The sequence below is a fragment of the Chrysemys picta genome, chromosome 10 (genome assembly GCF_011386835.1).
Source record: "Chrysemys picta bellii isolate R12L10 chromosome 10, ASM1138683v2, whole genome shotgun sequence".
Lineage (NCBI taxonomy): Eukaryota > Metazoa > Chordata > Testudines > Emydidae > Chrysemys > Chrysemys picta.
In genome coordinates, this window is record NC_088800.1 from 71,907,400 (window position 1) to 71,923,902 (window position 16,503).

Sequence of the window (16,503 nt, forward strand, 5' to 3'; positions counted from 1 at the left end):
GCTTAAAACAGTGCTATACTTCGTTTCGGTTTTTGGGGTATCCAGGACTGTGAGTTACCTTTTCCCCCCGCGTGAGGGGAACTTGCTTGTGCTTAGTTGAGTGTCCGCTCCCTGCATCCAGCAGCCTGTTAGCCACCCAAGCATTCGCCTCTGGGCAATGCTAGCCCTTATTTTGCTTTGCAGGTTAATAATAGGTACTCCCCAGTCCTTGAGTCCCTTTGAAGCATTCCCCTGTAGTGCCCAGCCCCTTATCCACTGAACACTCACAGAAATACCAGATCTGCTGTCCCCAAAGGAACAGTGTATGCACCAGCTTGTATGATTCAGCTCAGGATTAGTACCTAACTTAATACTACAGCACTGAGATAAAGTGAATCCAAGGATAAGTTTATTACCAAAGATTCAAGGGGTAGTTAATAAGAATATTGGAAACAAATGGGTACATATAAAACAAAACCATAACACGCTTTCTAGAGGCTAAATTTAGCTAACAGTTTAACGTCCTGTCTAAAGAAATTTATCTCATCCCGAAGTCCTCGGCAGCACTTCAAGCAAGGTTGGCTGAGATTTCATATTCATGCATGTAAACACACTGCCTGTTTAATTCCTAGGTGCTGAATAAGGGGATGTCTTCTTTGCCTTTTACTTATACTCCCCAAAGTTCATTGTCTGAACTCACAGAAAGGATAACCACCCCTGGCTTATTTTTCCTGCGTGCTGCTTCCCTGTTGACTACACCTCTCTTTTTTGACTTTGTATATACATAGGTTTCCACTGTGTTAGCTTACAATGCTTAATTTACATCCTGACAGAGAGACAGGTGAATAAATGTCTCTTGTCTGACACAAACCTGTTTTGTTCACCTCTGCTGGTGTCTCAGACCTTGATACAGACATGAAGAACATATTATCAGTATATATATACATAACTCCCTACCTAGTAGCTATACATACATTGCACAATGATTTTAATGACCATTGTGACCCTAGCTTTCATTTAAAAACCCTATTGAACAGTTGTATTATAGCTGTTCACACAATATCCTTTGGTGAACCAGAATGTATGTACCAGAATCAGGACATTCCAGCTGGCATTAACAAGTTCTTGGGTCACACAGTTAAATTCACATCATATTACAAATGAAATTGTGACTGGACTTGTTTTTAAATGTAAAACCCATTACCAAGAGTTTGATTTCTAGTGTTTTAAATGTAGGTACAGTCTGTTCTAAGCAATGTTTGCAAATGAAATGGCTGAGGCAACCTGCATAATTGGACACAAAAGGCCCCATGAATGTAATGAAGAAGTGGAAGAAGCCCAGAAAACTAAAAGGAAAAGGAAGGTAGATGAAGACACTTGCCAAAACCAGCACCAATGTAAGGTAATCAGTGTAATCAATAATTTGTTATATTACACATGTAGGTAGGTGGAGATCCATCATAGTTATATCTATTAGCTCATTTTCAATACATGATCACTTCCTTCTGAAGAGGTATTTTTGCTTTTATTCCTCATGAATAGTGTGGCAAAAGTCAAACTCCCTGCTATTATATATTCCATTTTATATATGACTCTGTACAGACTTTTTTTTACAATTACTAGTCCAGCATGTATAATTCCTCTCTACTTTCCTGCTCCTGGTTTCTCTCAGGATGAGCCTGCAGATGAGACCTTTGAAAGTGGAGGGGGAGGAGGGATAAGAAGATTTAAGAATTTAGGAGAAAAAAAGCACCCAGCTCTCCTCCCCCCTTAAAAAAACCTATCCTGTTTTCTTTTCAAGAGTCACATCCTTTTTCTCCTAAGATGTTGCATGTTCTTTTCCCTTCTCACCCAGCTGCTTTAGGTGACCTGATCTGCAGGCTCAGTTTGAGAGAACCCAGGAGTAGGCCAGGTGGCTGTAGCCAAGGCCTCAACTCAGCCTGCCTCCAAAACTCATATCTCCGCATCAGTCAGTCAGTCACATCTGCATCTCTCAGCCTTTTCTCAGCACATGCACAATACATGCTGAACTCGTGGAAAGTTTGAATTCCACATTTTTCAGGGAGATTTGTAATTTTTCACATCTGTGCCAGCTGTGAAATAACACAGCTGTTCAAAAGTTATGAGTTTTTGAAGAGGGTTGAGGGTTTGTTTTGTAGAATGATGATATGATAGATGTAGGCATCTGGCTGTTTGAAATGATTATTTTAATGCTGCTGAGATTTTATTGTATTACTAATTTCTTGTTAGGGCACCTAGAGCCTTGTATAGGTATTTTAGTAGTAGTAGTAGTAGTAAGAATTAACTATAATAATAATAAAGTATGTGTTGTATATTATTAGTTGTAGATGTAATAATAAATTTTGTTCCTGCTGCAAAAACTTGAAACCTTGAATCTCCACTTTAAAATCTTCTGCTAGAAAATACTAATGTTTTTAAGAAAGTTTCATAAAAATAAACGTGATCCACACTGAACAACTACATGCTTTTTAAAGAAAAGTTACACCTTTGAGCAGCGTTGCAGCAGATTACATCAGTAAATCTACATCTGATGGAACGTAGCACAAGGTCATATGACACAAGTCAGCCCAAAGCAATTATTGCACAATACATTAGATACCCGAGTTAAAATTAGTGTGGTATCTACTCTGGGGAAATTATAAGCATATCAAACATGTGAGCTGAGTCTTATTTGCACCTGATTAGAGACTGAAGTGTCTAGATACCTGCTAATTGCCAGGTAGACTTTGTTAATGGAAACTGCTGCTGGACTATTTTGTAGCTGTTTCATTAGGGTTCATTAAAAGTGTCTTTACATATTTGTTCAACCTAGCATGATAGATGAGAAACTATTATTATGAGCCGTCGTGTTTAAGAATAACCTTAGTAAAAATACTTGGACCTAACAAAATTGGGACCTTGTTTTAGACTTTTCTTATCTGATTTTATGACTTCAATATGTGCACTAGCTCAATTTTATATTAGCAGATTATTAAATACAATTTAACAAAGGGTGTGCTAATGTAATGAGAGAAGCCTTAACGGTACCTGCATTTTACCACATGGCATTTTGTGTCATGACTATCAATCAGAATGTTTCAGAATCTCATCCACAATATTTGGTAGGGGAAATATTTTCAGTGTGTGGAATAACGCTATATATGATGAGAAAAGTTCCCATCCTGCAAGGTGCTAATCTCTCCCTCAACTCCCACTGAAGTGAGTGGGAGTTGAGGGCACTCAGCACCTTGCAGGAGTCTCACAGTGCCTCCTATATTTGGATCCATATGCTCTTTCTATTTTCCTTGTCCTGTGTGCGTGTGTGGCAGAGTTCTCCATACTTTCAGTAGGCATTCAAGGCATGATTATTGCTTACCACACTCTATTCCCTAGCTACTTTTCTCCTCTGTATAGTACAGTTCCACAGACTCCCTTTCATTTTAGCAACTGCAGCCATGGCACCTTTCCCCTACCTGCGTATAATGTAGAATATCTTATAAAATTGCAATGGATCATACAATCTCCATTGGAACTGGTTTTATTGCCTATGAAGGTCCCCAAAACGCTTTTTTTTTTGCTCCCTTCTAGCAAAGTAAGAGACACATGCAGGCTCCCTAAACTGCTAAACTGAATTTTGTATGTTGGGTTCTTCATTTCGACTCTAATAAAGTGATCTCTGTGACTTTTCCTGCTGCAGTTTTCCTTTGATTGTGCTGTTTTTTCTGCAAGTGGACAGCAAACCCATATGCCCAGAATAGATAGGATAGTGTAAACTGAGTAGAAAGGTTTAAACAAGTAAACCTGCATGAAAGGGACACAGATTTAGCCCTGGTTTAAATGGGCACAACTCCACTGATAGCAATGGGAGGTGTGTACGGAGGGCAGAATACCACAGCTGAGTTAACCTAGATTGTGAGCTCTATAGAGCAGTGAAAGTTTCTTTATTGTATATTTGTCCAGCGCTAGACAGCAGAGTCCCTGACTGGGCACCTAAGCTACTGTAACTAGTAATTAATAATAATACCATGTGATCGGAAAGGAGAATGTTGCCTAATGATTGAGGGAAACCTAGCGATAGGAAATAGTGTTTTAAATGTTCTTGGTCCTATCACACTAATAGCATTAAGATGCCCTTTTGCAATACAATCCCCTTCATTTTTTCCATTGAACCCTTACATTATTTACTTAGTTGGGCATGTAAATGGTTCTTTGCTTGCACTCACTTTTTGTAGGAGAAGAAATCCCGCTTGTCAGCTGAGTTGTTTGGTGAGGATTGTGAAATCAGCCATGAACAGGTATATGAGTTCCTAAAGTACGCAGCTTTGGGAAAACGTCACAATGCAGCTCAACCCAGGTATAGTATATGTTTATATTCTGGACACAATCACATCCCATGCCACTGTACATGTGCTAACCTACCTAAAGGCACATAAGTACTGTTTTTAAATATCCTCTGATTATTTTTTGCAACATTGTCACCATATCGGCCATCTATTATATAGATGAGTCATAGCTAGATTTTGATTGTGTACTCATTTTGATGAACATGTACATGAGGCAAGTTATGGGGATGAATACTACAGTAAAGCTCAGAGCTCTGTCTTCCCCATGTACATTGTTTACATGATGATGTGCTTGTATGGACCAATATGTAAGATAAAGGGCTAGATTCTGTTCTTACTGAAGTCAGTGAGAGCTTTGCCAGTGACTTACATGGGAACAGAACTGGTCCTATGTTTGTTTAATTTTAAAGTATTGATAACTGTATTGCTTTGATTTCTAATGCAGCTGGTGCCGTATTTATCACCAAAGACACCTGGCTAAGGTTGTGGTTATTGTTCTTCAGGAAGTCAGCCAGCTCTATTTCTACAGGTTCTATTTGCAGTTCAAACATCTCAGAAGGGCATTTCAACATGTAAGTTCCCAAACTATGTTTCTATCAAGTAAGCTTTTTCAGCCAACAATGCCCCAGTGGTTTAACTGCTACAGTGAAATTATTCTCCTCCCACTGGGAAGTGGACATCTCTGAATCCCAAGGGGCAATATGAGAGAATCCCCCTCCCTTCCTACCTGCTGTTAGCCCAGGACAAAGGATCAAGCTCTGATATTAGAAGCAGAGTGATTAAAGATTTGTAGTTTTTGAAGTCATAAAATGTTAAATAAATACATCAACAGTTCGACACTACATGTATAATATTTTCTGCATCTTCAAGAGGGTGAGGATATTCTAAATATATCTCAGTAGACTTAGGACTTGCTTTCAGTGGGTATAAATTGGCAGAGGGTCACCAGCTGAGGATCTGTCCCATAGTGTTTGCAGACCATGCTGTGTTTTATGGTAACAATTCCTCCTGTTCCTTGAAGAGATTATTGCTGAGGCAGGATGTAGTAAAGTTCTTTTAATTTGCCCAGCTACATTTAATCCCCTTTATATGTCTTATTTATTTTAACAGTGTGCTTTGAATCAGTAAAATCTTAGGAAATTCTCCCTTAGCTGCAGCAAACATATGTTTCTAATTTAGAGCAGTTTCCTAACTTTCCAGGAACAGGGAACCATCAGTTCTGCTTTTGCCAATGAGATGCTGCACTGAGCCGGATTGCCTCTGGAAAGCCAAGGCTATAATATGATAATTGAGTAGCTACAAAAGAGTCCTGTATTATTCAGCTAAATCATTGTGATGTTCCCTTGAAAATGTATTGTTCTTTATAAATGATGGGCGAAGCCCAGAAATAAGTGAATAATGAGACAGCAGTATTTCTCGGCAGTAGAGGGGAAAGGGGTGGTCCATCTGGAACAGAGGTGGAAGCTTGTGACAGGAAGATGGGGGCGGGGGGGGACCAGGCAGCTGCAAAGCTAATTATGATTATATTTTTTTAATAAAGGTCACTTTAGTTTTCACTGCTGCTTGTTCCTTAACTCTTACTGCTGTAACAATTAACAGCATTTTACTTAAGAATATGGTGTGCCGATTGTGGATTTATAGAGCATCATGTCATGAGCAAAAACAACAAGGAGTCTTTGTAGCACCTTAGAGACTAACAAATTTCTCTAAGGTGCCACATGGACTAACACGGCTACCCCTCTGAAACATGTCATGAGCAGTTTCTCAAGAAGTTAGTTGCAAATCATACTCACTTAAACACAAAAAATTGCACTGAACCACTGAGGACACCTCTGTCTCTAACTTAAGTTAGTCTTGTATACTTACCCTTCTTTGACCTCAGTGGAATTACACTAGTGGCAAATTTGGCATGGGGAAAGATAAAGTGTCAGAATTTCCATAGTAGTAAGAGTACTGTTCCTTACTTGTTAATTTAATTTTGAAATATTTTACTTTTGTTTGTGCAGCAAAGTCCTGTAACATGTTTTCTTTTTTGTTCGATAACAGAGATTCAGTTTACCGCCTACTTCAGCTAATTTTATAGCTAGTGTGTGTGGAGAAGGAATAAGTATGAAACATCAGAACAGCATACACGGTACCTCGCTTTGCACTGTCAGTTTCAACAATTGTTTACCCATTTCAGAGGATGTTTTGAATCTGTTTGTATCCTATGCAATCAATTTTAAACTAAATATAGTTTATGCAGGATTACAAGATACAACTAATCACTGGTTTAACTCTGAAATAAATATCCCTAGCTAATTTCTATTAGTCTGTTTTGCTTATTACCAAAAGTAAATGTGAAGGAAGTTTACAACAACAAAATTGTAAAAGGGATATTAAAGCTGCAAATTGTTCTCTTATGAAGCTGTTGTAAGTATTTACACTATCATTCTAAAATGTATTTTATAAGAGAAAGATCTCTGAAATAGATTCAGGCTTGTTAGGTATTAATTTCTTGACTTCTGCATTAGTCTCAGTAATAATTCTTTGTTATGCTGAACAGTGAACTAGGTAAACTACAGTGTGGTGACAGCTGGCTTCTCATTATTTATATTCCTTGTGATCCTAACTGTAATTTTAGGGATCGGTCTTACACTCTTTGCACACTCAAAACTCCACCTAAAGTCAGTGGAAATTCTCAGTGCAAAGAATACTGAATCGGGCCCTGAACGGATGAATTAGCAAGTTTTACTTTGTAATGTATTCATAGATAAAGTTTTCTAAAATCTGGACAATAAGCTACAGTCACAGATTGGAGTTTCAGATAAGTTTTTCCTGAAGTTATGCTTCTTTATGTGACTTCAAACATAACAGTAGAAAGGCTTGTTTAGTCTGGTGATCTGGGGACTGGACGGGGTGTCAGGAGGCCTAGGTTCAGTTCCTAATTTACAGGCTTCCTCTGTGACCTTGGGCAAGTCATTTAACCTACCCTGTGCCTCCATTCCCCTTTAAAAGGGGGCAAATACTGCCTTATTTCCCAGGGGGGATTGTGTGGATAAAATCCATTCTGTTTGTCACGTACTATGACAATGGTTAAAAAATAACTTGGATAGTTCAATAAACACTGTAACGAACACCTTTGCTAGAACTTGTATTTTCCTAGTGTAACACATACCCTTAGTATCACCTAGTGGACTGATCCCCAAACTGGGGTGCAGAGGAACTTTGGGGGAAAGGGTAGAGGTGGCAGGGCCAGGGCCAGCCCCCTCAGGGGTGGGAAGGGACCACCATGCTTCCAGCCTCAGTCCTCCCCAAAACCTGTTCATCCTCCCAGTCCTGCTCTGCCCTCACTCTTTCTCCACCCCCAGACCAGCTCTGGTCCCAGTTGCAGCTCCACTCTACCCCTTGCCTGGCTCCGCCCTCATTCCTTCTCTATCTCTAGCCCCAGCTCCGCTTTCAGCACAAGCTCCTCTGCTGAGGAAGCCTTGGCTGTGCACTAATAGAGGAGCAAGGGCAACTGAAACAGTTTGAGCACCACTGACTTAGTGGAAAGATCTCTCTTTCTGCTTGCTTTGAGGAGTTAATAGCAACAACAGATAAGATGAAATTTTAAATAATTATAATACTTAGCATGTATCAAAGCAGGGCAGTATCATTATCCCTATGTTAGAGATGGTAAACTGATGCAGAGATAGATGAAGCGACTTGCCTAAGGTTACCTAGCAAGTCAGTGGCAGAGCCATGAATAGAACCCAGGTCATCTGAGTCCAGTCCATTGCTCTGTCCACTAGTCAACTCTGCCACCACTCAAAGTGAAATGCGATAGTGTGCATGTTAAGTACAGTAGTTTATCCACTCTTAAGAAATACTGTATGAACTTGTTGGCAGCTTTTAAAAGTGTAATTTCTTATTATAGGTTCAGCTTTTGCCTCTAGTGGACGTATTTCTAAGAACTCAGACCTGCAAAAAGACCCGATCATTGAGAAATACGGCAAGGAAAAGCATGGTCTGACCAGCTATATTCTAACCTTGGAAGAGATGAGAAAATACGATTATCCTTTAGAAGGTCAGGCCATATACATTTTGGTAAAAATCCCAGCCTAATACATTTAAATAAATCCCATTGGTTTTCACTGGGAGTTTTAGTTGCACAAGGAGTGCAGGCTCTTTAGCAAAGTCATCTCAGGCTTTCATTCTCCTCATCTATACCTGATGAGTTACATGAGACAGATTTCTTCTTCTTCTTCTCAGATCTCTTATTTTTCTTTCTAGGATCCCCTGGGTGTGAGAATTATGTCCACACACAATGCGAGAGCCCGAGGACAGACAGCAGCCCCCTCTTTGGGCTGGATTGTGAAATGGTATAAAAATACTTCTTGTCTAAAGAATGATAAGAAATTAGTTGTACAATCTCCGCTGGCTCCAAAAATAAAGCCAGCCATCCTCTGCGTGTTCTAGAGCATTTCTACCAAAAAAAGACAGTTGTAAAGACACCATCTGCACCAGCAATTCTTCTGTCAGTAGCACGAGGGCAGCCTCCCCAGTGAGAGAGTTCTCAAAAAAAAATGCAGCATAGCCAAGACGTATGCATTAATGCTCCCACCATAACACTCAGCTCCACAGTAGTTCCCCACATACCATGCAGGAGGCAGGACAGGCAGATCCACTACTATGCAGACTGTCCCTCTCTCTGCAGAATGGACATGAGGAGGATCATGGGGGCTGTTGCAGCCTTTGCACACTAGAGATGGGGAAGTGGGAGGATTTCTTCTCCTTATGCATTTCCCCAACGCCAACACAGTTGTTCAGGCTCTGTGCTGCGCTAAGGATTGCCCCTTCATGCACTTTGGTCCTTGAAGAAGAGCCTTGTTTTGGCATCACCTGCACCCTTTTTAAATAGGTGGGCCCATCTCTTGCTTTAGCACTTCTTGGCAGAGCAGTTGCAAAATTCAATCAGTTGTGGCACTCTGGATGTAAAGTATGAAGTTATTCTGTGATCAATTCTTCCTCTTAAAGATTAACTGCATGTTACAATTTCATGTGCACCTGCTACATTTGTATTGGGCGTCAAAGATTAATCAGAACCGTCTGCACTATTGAAAACGAGTACACCGCTACCTCGATATAACGCCACCCGATATAAGATGAATTTGGATATAACGTGGTAAAGCAGTGCTCTGGGGAGGCGGGGTTGCGCACTCCAGTGGATCAAAGCAAGTTCAATATAACACGGTTTCACCTATAACGCAGTAAGATATTTTTGGCTCCCAAGGACAGCGTTATATCGAGGTAGAGGTGTAATAGATGGTAAATCTTCCAGGTTAGTAACTTTTTTAGTGGTGATAGCAATTATTGCAATCAAAGCAGATTTTAATCTGCTGGTATTCTTGAGACAACTGATTGGCAATAAGCCCAGTGCTGATTTCTGATCTGGCTTTTTTCTTTTTATTTCTGCTAGTGCCTCACTGAGAAGGGGAATGAAGTAACTCGAGTCTCAGTGGTGGATGCAGAGGGTCAGTGCATCATGGATGAGCTTATAAAACCTGAAACTCAGATACTGAACTACCTCACCAGGTATCCGGTATATAAACTTCCTCCGTGCCTCTCCTGTAAAAGTGAGAGCCAGTCAGACTGAGTCTGGTCCCTGTGGCCTTTCAAGAATGTCTGATGCACTTAGCTTTCTGCACTGTTCCAAGAAAAGCCTGGATTACAGGTTAATGATTCAGCACAGGTTACTCTTACTATCCAGTACAGGTTACTCTTTTACTGCTAGTTATAGAAGACATGGTAGAGCATGAGATAGCAATCCAGGCCTGTGCTCTATAAAATGAGTATATTATTTCACTAACTTTCAGAGGTACCAAGAGCTGAGCTGCGTAGAACTTTCATAATGAAACCAGGCAAAATTCAAGCTACATTTCATCCCCAAAATTTTAAGACTGGGCCTAATTTCACGCTTTTGCACATCTGGAAAATTCCTTCTCCTACTTTCAGCAGCCTTCCTTCACCCAACAGGCCCCAAAACCTGTTTCTTTACCAGTTTAATAAATCCCCCTGTGCTATGTCCTCATCACACTAGAATAATTTATACAGGAAGCCACAGTTATAAATCTGATATGGTCACGTTGTAATCTATGTATTTTATGTGTCTTACTTGAAATAATCTCTAGTAAATGAAGTTGCTAATATGTTGGTTTATATTTGCCATTTTTGTTTTGAAGATACTCAGGAATCACAAGAAAGATTCTTCTTCCAGTGAAAACAAAACTGCCAGAGATTCAGGACAAACTAAAGAAATTGCTTCCCCATGATGCGGTATTAGTGGGTCACTCTTTAAATGTTGACCTCCACGCTTTACAAGTGAGCATGCTCTTACGAGGATTTCCCCCAGCCCTGTTGGACCTGTTTTGTCTGGTGCTTTTCATACTTGAACCAAAATAATTCTGGTTTAGAGCTGTAATCACTTATTTACCAGGCTTTTGTTAAGATGGCCTACAGGTGTAAAAATGTATAAGTTGAAAACATGAGGACTTCTAAAAAACATAGAAGTCAAGAAGTAAGAAAGCTGTAAAAGTCTTCACCAGCAGCCTTAGATCTATATCCTCGTTTCCCTTCAGTCATTGCTAGATTCATAGATTCTAGGACTGGAAGGGACCTCGAGAGGTCATCGAGTCCAGTCCCCTGCCCGCATGGCAGGACCAAATACTGTCTAGACCATCCCTGATAGACATTTATCTAACCTACTCTTAAATATCTCCAGAGATGGAGATTCCACAACCTCCCTAGGCAATTTATTCCAGTGTTTAACCACCCTGACAGTTAGGAACTTTTTCCTAATGTCCAACCTAGACCTCCCTTGCTGCAGTTTAAACCCATTGCTTCTGGTTCTATCCTTAGAGGCTAAGGTGAACAAGTTTTCTCCCTCTTCCTTATGACACCCTTTTAAATGCCTGAAAACTGCTATCATGTCCCCTCTCAGTCTTCTCTTTTCCAAACTAAACAAACCCAATTCTTTCAGCCTTCCTTCATAGGTCATGTTCTCAAGACCTTTAATCATTCTTGTTGCTCTTCTCTGGACCCTTTCCAATTTCTCCACATCTTTTTTAAAATGCGGTGCCCAGAACTGGACACAATACTCCAGCTGAGGCCTAACCAGAGCAGAGTAGAGCGGAAGAATGACTTCTCGTGTCTTGCTCACAACACACCTGTTAATACATCCCAGAATCATGTTTGCTTTTTTCGCAACAGCATCACACTGTTGACTCATATTTAGCTTGTGGTCCACTATAACCCCTAGATCCCTTTCTGCCGTACTCCTTCCTAGACAGTCTCTTCCCATTCTGTATGTGTGAAACTGATTTTTCCTTCCTAAGTGGAGCACTTTGCATTTGTCTTTGTTAAACTTCATCCTGTTTAACTCAGACCATTTCTCCAATTTGTCCAGATCATTTTGAATTATGACCCTGTCCTCCAAAGCAGTTGCAATCCCTCCCAGTTTGGTATCATCCGCAAACTTAATAAGCGTACTTTCTATGCCAATATCTAAGTCGTTGATGAAGATATTGAACAGAGCCGGTCCCAAAACAGACCCCTGCGGTACCCCACTCGTTATGCCTTTCCAGCAGGATTGGGAACCATTAATAACAACTCTCTGAGTACGGTTATCCAGCCAGTTATGCACCCACCTTATAGTAGCCCCATCTAAATTGTATTTGCCTAGTTTATCGATAAGAATATCATGCGAGACTGTATCAAATGCCTTACTAAAGTCTAGGTATACCACATCCACAGCTTCACCCTTATCCACAAGGCTCGTTATCCTATCAAAGAAAGCTATCAGTTTGACATGATTTGTTCTTAACAAATCCATGCTGGCTGTTCCCTATCACCTTACCACCTTCCAAGTGTTTGCAGATGATTTCCTTAATTACTTGCTCCATTATCTTCCCTGGCACAGAAGTTAAACTAACTGGTCTGTAGTTTGCTGGGTTGTTTTTATTTCCCTTTTTATAGATGGGCACTATATTTGCCCTTTTCCAGTCTTCTGGAATCTCTCCCGTCTCCCATGATTTTCCAAAGATAATAGCTAGAAGCTCAGATACCTCCTCTATTAGCTCCTTGAGTATTCTAGGATGCATTTCATCAGGCCCTGGTGACTTGCAGGCATCTAACTTTTCTAAGTGATTTTTAACTTGTTCTTTTTTTATTTTATCTGCTAAACCTACCCCCTTCCCATTAGCATTCACTATGTTAGGCATTCCTTCAGACTTCTCGGTGAAGACCGAAACAAAGAAGTCATTAAGCATCTCTGCCATTTCCAAGTTTCCTGTTACTGTTTCTCCCTCTTCACTAATCAGTGGGCCTACACCTAATTGTATTGTGGTAAAGACAAATCCGTGCCCATTTTGCCAGTTTATATTAAGTAGAGGGGGATTTCAGACCCTGTCTTGTGGTAATGTGTAGGGTATTTTGTTGGGCACCTATGGCCTGTATATACATAATGAACATGCAAAATGTTGACCTCTTTTTATGTCTGGAATCTGGGCCAATAGTCAGAGGGTCTGTGGGAAACAATTGGGGAACCCAGCCCATAGGAGGACTTATCTCTGCATTTGCAACCTCTTCTCCTTGTATTTCACCACATGGAATTCTGTCAATTCTTCCTTATCCCCCAGGGAACATAAGAGGCTATCACAAGGTTAAGAATGGGCTTATAATGGAAAGCCCGTCACACTGTTAACTGTGGAGTTACTACCACAATTCCATAATACTGATGTTCTTTACTCATATTATTGGTGACATTCTCTCTTCTCCAGATGATACACCCCAGTGTTATTGACACCTCATTGCTTTTTGCCAGACACAAAGGTCGACGGTTCAAGCTAAAATTCTTAGCAAAAGCTGTTTTAGGGTACGTTTTTTTACTGTGTTGTCATAGTTTATGCCAACGGATAACCAGTACTACTATGTAATATTTTACCAATCACAATTATTACACCAGGTGCACGAGTGTTTATCTAAAACTTAATATGTTTAGAAAAATCAGATTATATAATGTACATGAAATAACACATGTAATGTGAATTATACTAGTACACTTCTACCCCGATATAACGCGACCCGATATAACATGAATTCGGATATAACGCGGTAAAGCAATGCTCTGGGGGCGGGAGGGTAGGGCTGCACACTCCGGCGGATCAAAGCAAGTTCAATATAACATGGTTTCACCTATAACATGGTAAGATTTTTTGGCTCCCGAAGACAGCGTTATCTCGGGGTAGAGGTGTAGTAGGCGATGTATGTATTCACAGCAAAGGTATGTCTACACTGCACACTCCTTATGGCAGTGTGTTGAGTACAGACATTACAAGCCCCCCAAGCACAGGTATAGATAGCAGTGTAGATGGTGAGGCACTGCTTAGGCGAGTCGAGCATATCGTACCCTATATGGCTCTCTACACACCCAAGCAGCGCCTGCTGCTATTTTAGCAGTGTAGTGACCCATTGCCTCCCTGCTGCTGGAGCCTCTCTGGTGTGGAGAAAGACTCTGGCAGAGGGGAGGCAGTGGGGACAGACTCCACATACCCTCCATGTTGCGGCCAGTGAGCGTACAGTGTAGACTTATCTTAAGAGTCCTGCCCTGAACATTAAACAGTTGAAGCGGACATGGCAAAGAAAGGATTACTATCTCCATGTTACAGGTAGGGAATGGAGGTAGAGAGGTTAAGTGACTTGCCTAAATCATACAGTGACTATGTAGGAGAGCTAGAATTGAACCGAGATCTCCTAACTCCCAGTCCAGTGCCTCAACTACAAGACCATGCTTCCTCTAATTCTGTTAATTGTGAGCTGTTGAATCTTACATCTAAGAGGCCAGGATACTCTTTTTCAACACTTTGGCTTGAATGTGTCTAATTCACACACATGACTAGGAGACTCATTTCAAATTAGCAAGAAAGTGAATACAGCAAGCAAGGGTAATGTTTCAGAAATTGTGCTTTGACAAGTTTATTTTGAGTTTTTAATGATATTCCATAGTGTGCCAGCAAACATTCTATAGTATGTTTTGTAGACATAATGTATTCTTTAGTAGTAATGGTTTGGTGAGATGAGAGGAGAGACTGCTGTACTACATGCAAATTATGAGATGGGGAAATTAGCAGAGTGTAGCTGGTTGAAGATAAAGATAGCTAAGGTCTGTCAAAACACAATATAGTCCAAGGCAGCTATGAAATCTTTAACAGTTGTAAGCAATATTGAACATTGCAAAAATTCTTTACTTATATTTCAGTGGCTCTTGGAACATTTCAGAAGAATATGGTTTCAAAGATAATTGAAATACAATAGTCTTTGAGCACAGGGATAAATATACCACCTGAAAAGAACAAGCTACGGGGCTTCTGAAAAACTAAGTACTATATCATTTAGGGTGTGAAAACTGCTAACCTTTCTGTATGTTTTACTTTGACATTTTAGGAAGGAAATTCAATGTGAAAATAAAGTTGGTCATGATCCAACAGAAGATGCTGAAGCTGCACTTGAATTGCTTCAATACTTTATTGACCAGGGACCCAGAAAGGTATGTAACTTTGTAGGATATTAAAAAATAACTTTAAAAGCACAATAGATATCATTTGTAGCCCTCCTAAAGAAAAAGAAAAATTTTTTTCATGGTTTCTTTTTATTAGGATAATTGTGCACTTGGACCCTGATCCAGGAAGATAATTATGCTTTAAACATGCAAGCATCCTATTGACTTTAGTGGGACCATTGATGTGCTTAGAATCAGGCACATGTTAACGTGCTTTGCTGAATCAGGACTGCTGTCATCATCTCTGGGAGCAGCATTCCCCACTTGTGGAGTGTACAGGGACACTATCAGTCTTGGTAGAAATTGGCTGATCTTCAGGAATGTTCCAAAATATATCCTGGGGTTTTTTTTTTAAACCCCTCTAGTCTCTCTGTTATGCTCATGTTATTGGTCTTTTCCCTGTTTTCAATATTACCCATTTGGGTTCAGTTCTTTTTCCATGTCTTTTGCTAATTTAAGGCACTTGTACACTTTCACAGTTGCAGGGGATTGGCTGTTATGCACAACTCTATCTCCCAAATCCTTGGCTTCCAATTCTAAATCAGAGATGACTTTATGGAGACACATTGCTGGATTGATGCCCGTGAATGCTGTGTGCTTGAAAAGTACCTTGAAAAGGAATTAGTGTGTTTTTGTCTTTCTAGGTAGTAGAACTAAATTTGGAGACAGTGCTGTCAGCCCCAAATCTGATGGAGTCATCACAGCAAAAATCTGCGTTACAACTGCAACAGAATGGAGTCCAGAAGCAGTCAAGCGAACCTCCAGGCATACTCAAACCATGGTAGTAGGACTTCCGCCAGTTCATTGGCGTCAGTTCTTTGTGAAATCATATTAATACATTGTTTTACCTCAAAATGATATTTCTCTCTTCCTCTCAAAATACATTACTTGCTATTGAGTTACACTAATCTAACCATTTTTAAAAATTAAAAGGCTTAGATTACTTCATAACAGTGAATTTTATGTGATTCTCATTTTTTTAATATATTCAGGACACAAGATGATTATTTTCAGGCAGTGGGAAGTTTAAGTTAGTTTTAAAAATTCTCTTTCAAGGAGAACTAGCATTTTTTTTAACAAATACTTTCTCAAAGGTTTCTAATTCAGTCTAAACTAAGAGTTAGTTTTAAAGATGAGGTGATATTTACCATGACTCTGTTAGTTTTTTAGACCATTTGAATGCTACTGGCCAAAAAACTCTCCTTTTGAGCAGAAAGGAACTAGCCTCTTCTGGCTTGTGTCAGAACAGTCTGAGCACTTTGAATAAACAGGTAAGTGAACTTAGAACAGATTGTTCTAAATATGTATCTAAGAAATAGAAGGTCTACACAGTCTTGAGTGTGGTTTTTTGTTTGTTTGTTTGCATTTTAAAAAGTTGAGTAACCTAAAATGGTAAATGTCAGCAACAGTCTTAATGCTTCCTTGGATGAATCAGTTTTGTCATCTTTGAAAATACATTTTGATCCTGTATTGTCCTGAAATATGCCCATTTTATGGGCAAGTAAATAGGAACTACAAATAGGTGAAGTGACTTGCCCAAGGTCACCTACAGAACGAGAGGCAAAGTTGGGAATTAGAAGCTAAAAGTTCTCATTTGCAGTCCCC

The 16,503-nt window shown here is 39.9% G+C and overlaps 1 protein-coding gene across 4 annotated transcripts in view; it reads left to right on the top strand.

The window, feature by feature from the left end:
* REXO5 (RNA exonuclease 5) overlaps positions 1–16,503 on the top strand; it is a 29,990-nt gene that overhangs the window by 5,650 nt on the left and 7,837 nt on the right. For all 4 annotated transcript variants that reach the window (XR_010590861.1, XM_008164623.4, XM_065558948.1 and 1 more), the window contains 12 exons: positions 1,216–1,381; positions 4,212–4,333; positions 4,768–4,894; positions 6,369–6,456; positions 8,221–8,370; positions 8,577–8,665; positions 9,763–9,878; positions 10,526–10,664; positions 13,121–13,215; positions 14,784–14,886; positions 15,543–15,679; positions 16,061–16,169. Coding sequence is in view for 3 of the 4 variants with exons in the window: in XM_008164623.4 (XP_008162845.2) it covers positions 1,235–1,381; positions 4,212–4,333; positions 4,768–4,894; positions 6,369–6,456; positions 8,221–8,370; positions 8,577–8,665; positions 9,763–9,878; positions 10,526–10,664; positions 13,121–13,215; positions 14,784–14,886; positions 15,543–15,679; positions 16,061–16,169 (1,422 nt within the window). In the remaining variant the exon portion in view is untranslated. The remainder of the gene's footprint in view (positions 1–1,215; positions 1,382–4,211; positions 4,334–4,767; positions 4,895–6,368; positions 6,457–8,220; positions 8,371–8,576; positions 8,666–9,762; positions 9,879–10,525; positions 10,665–13,120; positions 13,216–14,783; positions 14,887–15,542; positions 15,680–16,060; positions 16,170–16,503) is intronic.